Source organism: Melospiza melodia, chromosome 8, assembly GCF_035770615.1.
Source record: "Melospiza melodia melodia isolate bMelMel2 chromosome 8, bMelMel2.pri, whole genome shotgun sequence".
Lineage (NCBI taxonomy): Eukaryota > Metazoa > Chordata > Aves > Passeriformes > Passerellidae > Melospiza > Melospiza melodia.
The window spans coordinates 22,428,796-22,443,887 of record NC_086201.1 but is presented as its reverse complement, the minus strand read 5'-3'; the positions used below and the strand labels follow the sequence as shown (position 1 = coordinate 22,443,887).

The following is a 15,092-nucleotide window of genomic DNA, read 5'->3' as shown; positions in this document are numbered from 1 at the left end:
TACAGCACAGAGGTGCTGATATTTCGAAGCAGCAATGTGCCACTAGTATAGGCATTAAAGCTTTTCAGTATAGGAAAAGGCATTGTTAAAAGTCCATAAATCTACTGTTATTTTTACATTAAATTCTTTCTCTTTTGATTGCTGAACTTCAGGAGAAGAATGTAGGAATCCTTATAATATTAAATTACTTACTGTTCATTATTCCCTATAAAATTCCTTGCAGTATAACTGCCAGATGTATGCCTGATAACCTGTAATTAGCTATTACATGCTGTCAGTCAGAACAGAATTATCACACAAACGCTAATAAAATTTGCTTTGAACATAACTGAGTAGACTGCAGTACAGAGCCCTGGTATTGCTACTTGACAAGTGTACTAAAGTGGGTTTTATCTTTTGTTCCGGGGCAGGTGTTGTCTTATCACGCAACATGTTCGAAGGCAGAAGTTGATAAATTCAAGGTAAAATTTAAGTTTTTTATATACTAATTTCTGAAACTATAACTGTAAATTCATATTTGTCTAGATTATCTGAGAGAAGTTTTACATCATAAACAGAAAATCTTAATTAAAAATTATTTACAATGTATACATTACACGTAAGGCTGTTAAGCAGGGAAGGTGGAAAAAGGATAAAGAGGATAAAGAGCTGCAGTGCACAGCATCAAAGTCCCATTGTCCCAGCACCAGCTACTGGAACTGCATGTCAGTGTGGGCTTGGTGGCCTCCTCAGCAGAAACCACCACAGGGAAGTCGTACCACGTAGGAGATGAGAGGGAGACTAGAGAAAAAGAAAGGAACTGAGACTTTACATGCTTACCGTGTGGAAGCTGCCCTGTGTTTGCTAAAGAAGTGGAGCATTCACTATCCAGATTGTGCATAGGCTCCGAAGGCTGGACAGGAATGTGAGGGATCTTCTAACTCCTGTAAGCACCCTTGGCAGAATGTGAAAGTGATGTGTTCTGAGTGAAGCATTGGTAGGGACCAATAACTACATGTTCTCCATGTTCTCACTGAATCGTGCCTTGCCGTGGGCTAGAAAGGGGGGGGGAACAGTGCCCTTGATCTTTCATCACTGCCAGCACTCCAGTGCTGCTTTTGTGATAGACTGTTTGTCTTTTCCTGCTTGAGGAGACACTTGGGAAATTTGGTGATGCTTCCCTTGGCTATGAGGAGGCAATGCTGGTAGAGGACTCCTCAAAGCTCCCATAGGAGGCTCCCATGGTGGGTATCACTGTTGGTCTCCTGGACACACAGTGCATCAGAGACTGTAGTGAGGCCTGGGAAGGAGATCTGGACTGCTGTGACTCCACATTGATGACACTCCCTGCTCTGGAGCTCTGGCATCTGTCCAGCTGAATAATAGCTGTTGGGTGCTTATTTTGACACTTGGCTGTCAGGCTGCACCCTGCTTTCTGCACCACAGAGATGGCTGTGGTGAAAGGGGGCACACACGGCTGGCGTAGAGCTGATCCTGCTGAATGATCTGGGCTGAGGAAGGGCAGCTCTTGCTAGTTGATGAGTTTGCAGATTATTGCCCAGATGATGGCTGTGCCTGGTATCTGTATTGATACCTGGTGATAAGGCTGTAATATTCTCCCTCCCCTGTAGTTACTGGTACAATTACCCACACTTGTGTATGCTGAAGATGACATTACTGAAGTGTGGCTGGAATCAGCATGCTTGAAGATCATCCAACAGTACAAGAACTACTTTTGTGTGTGCAGTAAGTTGTATTTAGTGCTTGGCAAAAAGAACCAAACACTGTTGAGAAAGAGGAAAGAAAGAGGTGAAGGACCATCAATTTTCTGTTTTGCTTTTGTATTTTCATTTACCTTAGAATACACATCTGTAATACAGTTTCTATGACTATCAGGATACCATCAGTATCTTTGTATGTACGAGAGGGCCATACTTGATTTCTGTCAGCCATTGAAAGACAACTCTCCTTCATTGCCTCTGTAGTTGCAATAACAGCCTGCTATGTTTCTCTTTGGACTCAGATGCTCATGTGATGAGAAGCTATTCTACTTGTTTTCCCAGGTGACTTCATGACAAAGAGATGTCTTTTCATTATCCATTTGCCTTGAAGGCATGCAACTATCCATTTAATGGCTAATAATAAGGTAAAAGGAAATTAAAAGCATTTATTCATTAATAATTCCAAAAGATATAACTCCAAAAGACACATGTCATATAAAGAACATAGATGAGAAAATAAAGAACATAACCAAGCTATGCCTAAAGTAAGTTAGGCTATTTTTTTCAGTTAAATTGTCCCTTCTCTATGTCTATATCCAGTTGTCTCAATTTCAATTCCTGACAAAATTTCTCTGAAGTAGTTTTTGTTAATGTTTTTGCACCACTGGATATAAACAAAACAAAAGAACAAAAACCCAGAGACAACCAGCATGTCCTGTGGGCCTGTGACACAGAGCTCATCCCAGAGAGGGCCATCCATCTGTGGGTGAAATTGCTCCCATCTCCCTGCTTACAGCTGGCCTCCCTGCTGAGGTCTCCCAAGGCATCCTACCCTGAAACCACTGCTCTTTTTCCTGTTTGTTATATCGTTATATTTTGTTTAAGCCCTTTGTTATATTAGGATCATCTTCTAGCCTTGACTGGCTAATAAACCATCCCTCCCTCTGGGGGTGTTTGGGGCTCAATGTGTCCCTTGTCTCTGCGGTGATTTATTGGCAGGTGTCAGAGCAAATGTCTGTTCCGATTTACCCGATGTCCTGGTGCAGTCAGAGCAGAGGCACACACACGACAGAAACATCGAAATGAGAGTGATGCCAGGAGATCACTATTGGCTCCTGACTGACACCCAGCAGTAATTAATGACTCTGCATGACAATGCACTGGATTTGACTACTTCTCCACATATTATCCCAAACATACTGTAACTGGATCCCAGGATCTTGGAAATAATTACATACTCTTGTAGTACAAGATTTTCTTTCCCTCTTTGTAATCTCATTTTTTATAGTTTTCATAAAATGTTTTCCATTAATTTTTATTTGCTCAGAATCTTGAGAATATTCTGATAAAAAGTGAAAAATTTCAAGTGTACCTAAAGTTTATTTTTCCTCTGGCTTTTACCAGTGAATTATTTTATTGCATTATAGAAAGCCCAGCAAGAGTAGCTAAAGTTTATTTTTTTTTCTGAAATTTCATCAGGAATTTCTTACTGTTAGTGGATGAATTCACAAACACACAAATTCACAAATATACCCATCTTTTTAATAATTAAACATAATCACTCTGACCAGGTTCTGTAAAATAAATAACATTTATTTCTGTTTCTTGTCATCCCATCTAAGAATTAGTGAAGAAAACCCCACCTTAATAAGAAACCCTTAAGATATTAAACCTTTCTCCAGATGTTTATCTGGGGAAAAGTGCAAAGCACTATTGGTGGTGGAGCTGGAAAAGGGAAGTTCACAGTATGGAAAAATAAAACATGAGTGTATGAAAATAGACCATATGATACAATTGGATAATAAATAGTTTTAGATTTTTTAAAATTTTCAGCTTTAGATTATTATAGCATCAAAAAAGATTTAAATTAAAAATACTGTTAAATTCACACAAACTGCATAATATTTTTTACGTTTTCTATATGTGCCGCATTACTGTGATTTCTGATACCATTCTTCCAGGTACAGGAAGAAAAACTAAACTTTACTTTTCATGGGCATTTGCAAGTAAAAGAAAAAAAACACCACCTAGACTGCAGTTTTTTCTGAGAATGTCTGAAGTTTTCAGCCTGGTTTATCACAATGCTTCTCCTCTCTTGAATCTACACAACTATGCTAAATTCAAACTGAATTTTGGCAGGATAAGCTAAAGCAATGCACCATTGAATCATACCCATATCAATATTAATTGTATTAATTAATGCATAAGGACTTAGAAGAAGTTAGAAATAGCTATGATTTTAAAAACTGTGGCAACTTACTTCTCCCTTGTATTTTAGACTTAAAAGACTATTCTGTCATTTCTGTTGTGTACTAGTGCTAGTGCTATAAACATTTGTGTCATTGGAATAGACAAGGCACTTGAGATCTGATTAATCTCAGATTGAAGCTATTCTGTAGCAGCCCATAGCAAGCCTGTGCCAGGTTTTTTCTTACTGAAATTCAGGTTCTGCAAGCCTAAATATAGTTATGTGTTAGACAAATATAGATACATGAGTAAAGAACGGAGAATTATGTTCAGGACAGGATATTTATAGCAAGAGTTACTGATTTATGAGACAGTAATGAACATGTCCTGTGACTTAGCAAGCAGCCCCACAAACACACACCACCTTTAAATTTCCCCAATGTAGTTTCCAAAGAGAATATGTAAACGCTGTCCTATTATGGGAAATGTACAAGAAGCTATTTTTAAGAAGCGAGCCTAATTGCGCAGCTGTCAATGGCATAAGCCAGATCAATATTTAATGACTGTGATGCATTATTTATAGCCCTGGGAGAGATTCCCTTTTTTAGGTCAAACAGCACACAGGAGAGATACACAATGGAAAATAATGCATCACCTGCTTTACAGAATCTTCAATTCAAAATGTAGCATGAATAACAATGACAATTTCTGCATTTCTCAGTTTTGTAGCCTGAGATGTGGCTATTTAAGATCTACCTTCACACAGGGAGACTTTTGTGTCTTTCTTAAAAACACTCCTTTAACTACAGAATGATGAAAAAAGTTGTAACCAAAACAAAGAAACAACTTTTAAGACTGCTACTGTATATGACAATGTAAATGGTTGAATCCACGAAAGATGACGGATCTATGTGATTTTGATACTTGGAGTGAGTTATGTATCATTTGACATTTGTTATTCATGCCTTATGCACCCTTAAATGTATAATGATGGGCAGCACAATGAGAACAAATGAAATTTTTGTGCTGGTTTTATCTTCAATATTTGAAACAATAGGGAAAGCATTCCTTGGCTATGTTATTCTCTGTTGTGATGTCATCTTTCAATTTAGAACTACTTTAATTACTTTTATAAGCTTGTAATTAAATAATTTTAGTAGTTTAAAATAATTACTTCATAGTCTTCCTCAGTAACTAAACTTCAGAAAGGCAGTCTGGCCTTGGTTTTGGAGCATGTATGAAACATTGCCAGAGAATACAGGGGTTATGCATTGCTGCCTTTTTATGGCACTGCTGTGTCAATCAGTTTGGTACCCTGCGTTTCCCTTCCTGTGTGGGCAAACACGAAGCTCTTCACACACTGCAGCATTTGCCAGATTGGCCTCCAAGGCTGCTCACACTCACTTCCCTTTGGCTGGCACTGAGCTTTTCCATAGTGCTCTTCCAGCTGCTCAGGTTCCACTGAGAATAGCAACAATAGGAAAAAAACTAAAGAAAAAATTTGAAGGTAACCAGGGCTTAAATGTTAATATTGAAATGTGTTCCCTTTTTCCCTTTTGAGAAAGGTACATGATCACAAGATGTAAAACACAGTTAATTTCTCTCCTTTTCCACATCAACTGCCCACATAAGACAAGAACTAAAGCACTGTGTTAAGAGTTTCATAGTTCATCAAACCAAGGTCTTCTTTGTATTACATTATTTAGTACGCTTTAACATGTGCCCATGTCTTCAGTTGTCATGGAAACAAGAAGTCAAGAACACATATACAATGTATTACACTGAAAATTATAAACAGTGATAAAATAAAATACTGAGTGTTTATACTAGATTCTGAAAGGTGAAGCTGTCATCTGACTTCAGACAAGTGCTCTGTAGTTCCATTTTTTTTCCAATTTCAGTGAACAGGGAGTGGCTTGGAGAAGTGGGGTAGGGGAAGGTTGTTCATGGTGTTTTCTCGTAAAATGTCTGGATTTAGAGACATCAAATGAAATTAGGGTGGAGATTTTAATCTGATTAAAAATCTCTTTTCAGCAAACTTGTAGTTAAACTACATTACCTATCAGTGTGGATAGAGTTAAATGAGTTAAAACGAGGAATTGGCAGAAGGAAAAGACAAATTGAGACTGATCTTCTCTGGGTCAGGGAACTCCAATGTGCAGCTCACCAAAGCAGAAAGGAGTACACCAGGGGAGTATGTTTTTTCAGTTCAAATAATATTACCTGAGGGTTTTTGCTTATTTTCTTTCGGAAGTGTTTTATTGGAAATAAAGACAGTTGGATGAATTCTTCATTCTCATGTCAGAGACATGGAAAGCACCGTTCAGGAGTTATTTCTGGAGCTGTCCTGCTAGACTGGTGCCATACTACTGTGCCTACCCTAATTCAAGGAACAGTAATTGAAAAAGCTAGTGAGAATTCTGAATTTGGTTTCAGAAACTTGAATGTTTAAGTTTTATTAAAATTTCAGCATTTGAGTTTATTGGCTTCATAGGTAATCAAGATGAGATTAAACTGTTGCAAAAGGTCACTGAGGGCATTCCTCTTGCAAAATTTCTAAAATGGCCATATTTATTATTCCACGTGAACACATAGAGCTCCTACAGTAAAATACACCTTTCCTCCAGGGCAAATGGAACATGAATTTTCCAGGATGTTGTGGAGGGAAGGTTCACCAGGAGTGCTTTAGCCTGGTGAGGCTCCAGCGCTGAGCTGCCCCCTTGGGTGCAGCCAGCCCTGCCTGCTGGCCCTGGAGGGGTCCAAGGGAGGCTGCAGTGGTTGTGAGCACAGATCCACCCTCTGAAGATCTGCAGTTTAACTGGGCAAGTTCCTTGTCCTGTGTTGCCAAATCATCTGAGCAGGGCAGGGCACTGCTTCATGTTTTGGTTTCCCATTTGCAAAGAGGGCACAGAAATATTAAAACATCTGTGAAAGGTTTTGACAATTCTACTTTAGGTCTGCAACAAATTTGTGTGATGCAACTGTATTGCATTTATATGATAAGCCTGCATAAAACTAGTTTATTTTCTAGTGTAGGGGATAAGTAAATCCTGTTTTAAAATAAATCTTTCTCTTGAAGAAAAACTGTATATGATTTAGGAGAGTTAAGGCCAAGTTAAGAAAGAAGCCTGGGGCCTGGAAGCTAGATAAAGCCCACAATTTAATCATATACCCATGCCCAGACAACTTTTTCTGTTAATTTATGAGTTTAGCACAAGTCATTAAATGAATTTTTAAAAGGGATAGGCTTCTTTCAGCAAGGAATAGATTCTGGTCTGGATTGCTTCAGGGCAAGGACATTGCAGAAGTCAATAAGGAACTGCTGTGGAATTTTTTTATGCAAAAGCAAAATATATTTATTCCAGCATGTTTATGCTATGCAGAATAATCTTTGGATATATTTATGCTGTAGGTTAAAAAGAAGGGATCTGAAGGGCTATGATTTAAAAAAGAAGTGAAAAATCAACATTTATAACTGCAAACACACAGTAACTAGAAATATTAAAAAATAAATTACTCTTTCCAAGATCAGCTACTTAATAGTTAGACAAAAGCTTAAATCTCTCCATTAAATACCTTAAAAAGTAATAAATTTTAATTAATTAAAATAACAGAAAATTAATGTATGTGCATGATCAAAACAGTCTTTGTACTAGTTGCTTCAAAAAGCCTTCTTCTCTAAAGCTGAAGTAGATTTCAATTGATCTAGATAACCCTAATTACTTCTGCTACACTCTAATATTTACAGTACTAAAATAAAAACATTCCAAGTAGTTGAAAAATATTACTGACTTACTGCCTTTAATAGTGGCTGTTTTTCAGTTTCCTAGTAATTACGCACAGTAATACAGTGATACTTAAACAACAGACATTTTCAGCAGAGAAGGAATAAAACACTTGGATTATTAAGTTGTCCATACTAAAAAACGCATGTTGCTACTGTGCTGCTCTCAGATACTGGATTTTTGTTATTCACATGGGAAATCTTGTGTTTCTTGCATCTGTTTCCACACACAAAACCCTAATTGGTCCAGATCTTGATAATGCTTAGAAAAACAAGTTAGAAAAAGCAATTGTTGGAACACAACATTGCTCCCAAGTGAAGATGATTTATTACCCAACAGACCTGTTGTCTGTCCTTCAATCTGATCGGTCATCATGCTCCATAAGAATCCCTTGTCAGATGGAAAACATCAAGGAATAAACAGAGTTCAGCACTGCTACACTATTTAGCCAGCAACCATGCAAAAATGATAAGGCGTGGAATACATTTAAACTGCCATGCAAGCCACAGGGGTATCTGATGGATGATTAAAAAAGGAAAAAATATTAACACTTGTCAAATAATAAAGTAGTGTACTTCAGTCAGTGACAGACTTAGGAATTTCTATTAGGAAAAATTTTCAAACAGGAAGAAAAATTTATCTAGCAGACTCATGTACTGGAAGTGGGCCAGCATAATTTAAAACTCTGAGGTACTTCAGTGAAAGATGGTAATTTAGGAGTTCTTCAGTGTGACTTTATCATGGTTCTTTTGCCACCAACAAGGAGCAAATTATTCCCCACAGAGCTGATAAGACATCCCTTGGGCTGGCCCTGTATGTCACTGCTCACTCTTCTGAGACCTGCATTCCCAACTGCTACAGAAAGACCATTTCAGTGTTTACTTTATCTCATGGAGGAAAGAAATTTTCAAAGAAACCTATAAAAATGGCATAATACTTCACATTTTAAATTATTCCTTATTTATATGTGCTTGATTTCTTCTGTAGCCCCAGCAGGCTGAGAATTATAAGTAGGAATTTTCTGATTAAAAACTAGAGATGCTTTGCACCAAAATTTGTATAGATAGAAACTTTCCAGTTAGCATTGATATTATCAATATTGATTTTTAAATTAAATAATTAATATTATCAATGTTAATTTTAAAATTAAAAACTTAGTTGCACTGAAATTTAAAAAGAGAATTATTTTTTCCTTAGCATGTACTCTACAAATGGAAAACATATTTTTCTTTGTTTATTTCTGCCTCTATGCAGTATTCCAGCTGCAAGCAGCAGTTTGTCATAAATGCTTGCTTGTGTTGATTTTAAATTATTAATGGCAAAATTTCTACAGGCTTTTTTAAAAATATTTTACAGCGATAAATGTTCCCCAAAGGAAGAAGGCAGTGTCCTTTAAAAGCTTTTGACATTTCCAACGAGTTGATATTAGAGCTAGAACCTTTTTATAACTAAAACTCTCCAAAGTGAAGAATGGGAGATGTTTTTCTGAGATGAATCTGTTTGGCCACTGGGTGCCATCCTTGCTCCACTTTAAGGCTGCTCGCCAAGCAGCATTTCTGTTCAGCCGTAAAATCCTGTGAAAATGTAATGCCAGTGCAATTTCGCACCATCATAATGTTTGTGTGTGTGCATGTGACAGAATATGTTCCCAGCACAAGGCAGTGTGCCTTTCTTGCACATCACTGAGAGACTGGAGAGAAATATCCTTACAGGTTCAGCCATGTTATATCCTGCAATTTAATTTTTTTTTTTCATTCCTCCATCAGCTGGTGAGAAAGGGGCTGTGCTGGAAGGGCTGTCCCACACATGAGCATGTAAGTGACCATGCAATTGTATGCAGTATTAGCTTAGGCTCCAGCATTATTTGAAAGAAAAGAATTCCCTGGATGCACACTTGTTTTCTAGATCAAATGGGCCTGGGTCATCCAAGCAAAACATTATCTATAGATAGTAGATAATAGACTATATTATGTACAAAAATATTTGTAATTGCAATCTTGTATGGGTTATTTATTACACTGTTTCATTGGCTGCTCCGAGTGGCGTCTGCTATTGGTTTAGTCTGAGCAAAACCCCTGGCAGAGTCAACAACAGCTTCTAAGAGAAATGGTGTCAGTAGTTCTGTGGGCCTAGTCTTTCCAGTTTAAACTGCAAACACTGTACATGTATGAGAAATAGACTGTAGTACACACACCCCATCATAATCTGCCTGTGTGTACAACAGCCTGCCTAACTCACCTACCCCTGCTTCCTCTGCTGCCACAGCTGTGTGTGTTCTGTGCTTGCAACAAGCTCGGGGCACACAAAAACTCCACCCCAAAAATAACAAAAAATCCATTCCTATCTGTGGCCTTCATAAACTCTACTGTTGAGCTGATTCCAGTAGCTACTTGTGCTGCCTCTACCTCCCCCGAAGGAAACCTGTTGCTGTGAGGAGTGGTAAGGAAAAGATACAAGCAGCAAAATATATACATGTATTCAAAACATGATTGTCAAGAAACAAGTGTTTATGTCAGTGTTGCAGCCTTTTACCTCAAAGCAGTGATATATGAAAGCAACCATAAACCTTTGTTTAGAGAAAAATTATAAAGCTAGTAGTATGTGGGTAGTAAATAAGGAGCTAAATAAAGATTTAAGAGCCTATTATTTGTTTTTTGTTGAAAGAATGGGATCTGAACATTTTGGATTTTGTGAAAAAGCTTGTGGTGCTGAGGCTGTGAGTTGGCAATGAACCAGAGGCCGTGCTGCAGTGCAGGGTGCTCAGGCACCTAGGTGCTTAGGCTTTCTCTGCTGGGGAGCTTTGTGGATGAAGGGGCCAGTGGAGGATGTAAGTTCTGCTCTGGGGAGAGGAGCTGGGCTGGAGAGGAGCCTGCCCTGCAGAAGTCCCACATGGGGTAAGCCTTGGCTTGTGAAGCTGTAGTGAGATGAACCTCTGGTTTGGGGAGAAAGCCCTTTTGGGCACTGAGTGCTCCTAGGGAGTGATTCATGGGTTCAGAATAGGATGACTGGATTTCTTTTAAACCTGCAATCAGAACTTGACAAAAAGTAAGGACAAGAAGACAAAAGCAGACTTTCAGGAGAATCACAGAAATGTTCTCTGTAGCATTCCTGTAAACGTAGGTTGTAAGGTTGAAGGTGTTGTCAATATTATTTATTGTCCACCTGACAGTATTCTGCTCTAGCTGTCACTCTAGCAGGTCTGAAATAGGACTTTCTCCCCAGTGGAGCAGTAACCCACTCACACATTTGCATAACTCTCCCCACCAGTCACTGCACTGCCAGCCTGATTTGTCACAGCTGCTCGGAAAGAACATTTCAGTGGCTCCCAGGAAATCCCATCCAGTGCCATTGTGTCCCTGCAGCACCACCACGGCCCCAGGGTCACACTGGTCACACTGGTCACACTGGTGGTCCTGCATGTTGGCTTTGGTGCACTGAGAGCTGCTGCAGTGTGCTGGTATCACAAAAATAGTGTGATACCAGTGCACATTGTGGCTCTGGTGGGATTTCTGAGGTTCTGGCTTTGGGGTTTTTTTCAGTGTCTGATCTTGGCAACCCCTTCACTTTTTTCACACGCTCTCTTCCACCATGTGCCAAATTGAAAGTTGCGGAGCACATTTTGCGCTCTTTTCACCAAATGTGTGAGTTCCCCCCTACACCTTCACATTATGTCCGCATGAGAAGAAACCTGTCCCTGCTCCTTCCACCTTTAATCATGTTTTTCCTCTTCTGAGTCTTTAAGGAAGGAGCCAGAACTTTTCCTCCACTTTCTGGGCAGGAAAAGGCTATGTTGTATCCCACTTTTCTCACTCTCCCAAATTCACAGGCATAAGGGGGAGGGCTAGTCCACATTACCCATTCTGCTCTTCATGGGAGTAACAAAGCTGACTTTTTGCCACCAAAACCAAGTAAAGCTTTGTGGGAAATGGCAGCCTGACACTTTTGTAGTATAGAGAAATAGTTGCCCTAGGTTTGCTGCTTGTGTTTGTTTGAAATTCTGAAACAGAGACTGAATAGACCCTTTTGTACAAACTTCTCATCTGCACTGATGGCCATAAAAACTCGACAGTTGCTAGCCTGCAGTATGTGACACACTGGTTCTTTCCTAATCACCATCAGCCAAAGGGACGTGAACACTCCCCAGCGCGCCTTGGGAGATCATTGTGTCCAATGTGCATGCCCTGTAAAACTCCAGTCCTGGGCTGCTGTGGTTATGGACTTTGGCCTTAAGAATAATAGATGCCTAGACCATTAATTTTTTTTATTTTATGCCTCTGTTCTTTTAAAATCAAAATTTCTTGTTCCTTTTATTGGCTGCCATATATTTTGTTTCTGTGTACTGGGAAACAACTCTAGCATCAAGGATTGATTTTTACTAACATAAAATAATGGTTTTTGCACCTATTATAGTTTGTAACAAAATTTTATATGTCATTTTTATCTCTGAAATGTATTATTTCTTTTTGATGGGTCCCAATTTCAGAAAGCAGTATGTTCAGAGAGGATTGATTGACTGATTAGAAATATTCAAAATGCTTTCTGTTTTTAGCTATAGTTCTGGGTCTAGCTTTTTAAATAGCATGTTTAACACTGTAATGACATACCTTCCTTTGCCCTTTTAAAATGAAAATTGTAAGACAAATCCTTTCCTCAGGAAGATACAGTTTGATCCCCAAAGCAGAAAGTAAATACCATACTTCTGTCCTGAGTCCACACTGAATGATAATTTTAAAAAATCCTAAATTCTATATTTGATAGTTTAGATTGCTTAATGTCTACTTTTCTTGTTCTAATAGAAGCAGACTAAATAGCTTGCTTCATGCTGTGAAGTTTCTTTTTTAATTAAAAGAAATACCAGCATCATACTAAACAGAAGTTGTATTTGGTAAATGGTCAAACACAACTTTTTGAAATAAGTCTAAATGCAACTTTCTTTGTTCTACATTTCATGTCTAAAGTACATGTTAAGCTTTTAATTTGGCATTCAAAGGTGGAGCAGTTCCACTACATACATATACATGCTTCAGCTGCAGATTTTGAAGCTGGATGCATGTCCTGCATTATTCTTGGTTCACAGATGTAAAACTTTGACTATCCAAGGAATAACCTTTTCCAGCAAAGGGCTCAGACACCTACTGTGGGACTTGGGGCAGAGTTTGGGCTTTTGATCTCACAACTGCAACCCTCTGTTTATCTGTAGGGTTAATCTGAGGAGGTATAAAATACACAAATCCTGTTCCACCCTGCCTTTCATCCAACAACTGTTCAGCTATAAGACACTGACAGAGACTGGAACATTGAAGGAGTCTGGTAGAGCTGACAGCTGCAAAGTGTGTTTTTATGGCAGCATGAGGTTTTCTTGGGCAGGGACATAGGACTGGCTGGTCTCAAAAGCTCTCTCCAAACTAAACTAAGGCCGTGTTTCTGGGTGATTTCACTACTGAAGGCAGAGCAATGCTCCTGTGATAATCATATTAAAAAAATTGTTAAAATCAAGAGGTAAATACACATCAGTCATTTCCATACCCATTCCCCTTTACTGTAAATTTTGTAAAATTCCCTTTTAATGCCACTGTCCTGCCTCTGCTTCAGTTGGTAGTTTGAAAAGAGGTTCTAACTCAGCATTGTGAAGGGCAAAGAGTTGCTATCCACAGTCTCCAGTAACAGATGGAGGCCTTTAAAAGCCAGTTTGCTCTGGGCATTAAACATGCTGGAGCTGCAACATTTGATTCTTTCTATTTTGGAGAGAGTAAACGTGTCAGACTGGAATATAACAGGCTTTGGTCTTCCATGGCTATGAACAAGTACAAAATCTGTCCACTGGTGTTAATAACTGACTATAAAGATATATTTTAAAAGGTGCCTGCCTGCAGCTATAAATATAAGCAAGTATCTTAGAGGCCTTTATATATGAAAAGAACCCTTCACAAATAAAAATCTTTGCCATCAGAAAACGATGTCTTCAAAATGGCTTCATGGAATCATAGAAGATTATGTGAGAGATAATGAAGGCATCAAATTTAAATATTCTTCACTTTGATACTTTCTCTTCAGCTTTTGATGATCATCCTTTAAGGTTTTTCAGATCCTAATCTTCTGAGAGAGATTTGCGATGAAGAGATACTTGAAAAGGCTATTTTATTTCTTCTCTGTGTGTCATGTTGTCTGGAGCTGCAGTTTCACTCCAGCGTGTACATGAGGTCAAATCCTGACCTGCTATTCGAATAGTATGTGGACTCTGGACTCTAACAGTGCCCCTGGGATTTAAGATGTACACCACATTATTTTGCCAGGTTATTTTGCTACATTGGAATATATATTTCATGAGATATCTTTATATGTGTTAAATATAATCAAGTTCCTTGTTACTTCTTTCCATCAGTCAGGCAGTATTTTCTGATGAGGAAACCTTGCTGATCATTCCACATGCCACTGTAAATAAGGCTATCCAAACAGTGGATTACATTCAGTAAGTGGAAGTTGCTGTTACAGAATAGTTCTGGTACCACATAGGAAGGAAGCTGAGTATGTCAAATGGCAGAATGTACCTTTTTCTTAAACAAAGCCATACTAATATGCTTATCAGTATGTTTCAAAATACTTTCCTTGCATAATATGCACTGATGTCTTATCCACACAGGTACTAAAACTGAAGTAGAGAAATTTTAAGATGACATGGCAAAGTAGGATGTTAGCGTTTTCTGTTTTTAGCTGGACTGGTTGTGCATGGTTGTGCACATTTTACAAATGAAGAATGCTTTGGGAAGAACTTGCCAGTTTCTTTACATCTGATTTTATCACATTATCAAATATTGATACAGAAGATTGTGAAGAATATGCTATTAGAAGAGTTAGTGCAAAATCATTTAGTAAGCATTTTCCTTCTTAGGCTTTATTCATCCACAGGAGCCCAAAGGCTTATTAATACTGAACCAAAAATGTTATTTTTCTGTTCCCATGGGCTGTCTTTTATAGTGGCCAGAATTGTGACTGTATGGTGAAAGCCACTTTGATGTTCCACGTGTTTTGCAGTAAGAGAGTCATTAATGACATATGGCCTTTTGTGATGGCTGCTGGAAACTAAGGCTCAACCAGTCCCTTGTCTCTCACCTGTTCACAAGTAATAAGCAGGCTGTGATAGAATTTAGGTGGTAGCAAAAAGAGAATCTTGTCTCCCACCTGAACTGAGTACAAAGGTGCTTTTCCTCCCCCTGTGTATTCATTCCACCCTATTCCATGCATGCCTGGTTATGGAGTAACCACAGATCTTATCCTTATGCTCTTGTTTGGAGGCATGACATCCTTTTTTTTCAAGCTACCTATGACTGATGATATTTTCCTAATCCGGCAGCTGCTGAGTTTGTATTTTATTAGGCAAGACCAGTTGCCTTCCATGTGTTCAGCTGAACTTGTATTCCTG

General features: G+C 38.6%; 1 protein-coding gene across 3 annotated transcripts in view; it reads left to right on the top strand.

The window, feature by feature from the left end:
* The window catches only part of PDE11A (phosphodiesterase 11A), a 108,391-nt gene that overhangs the window by 53,646 nt on the left and 39,653 nt on the right, over nt 1-15,092 (top strand). For all 3 annotated transcript variants that reach the window (XM_063162197.1, XM_063162196.1, XM_063162199.1), the window contains one exon: nt 411-461. In XM_063162197.1, coding sequence (XP_063018267.1) covers nt 411-461 — 51 coding nt within the window. The remainder of the gene's footprint in view (nt 1-410; nt 462-15,092) is intronic.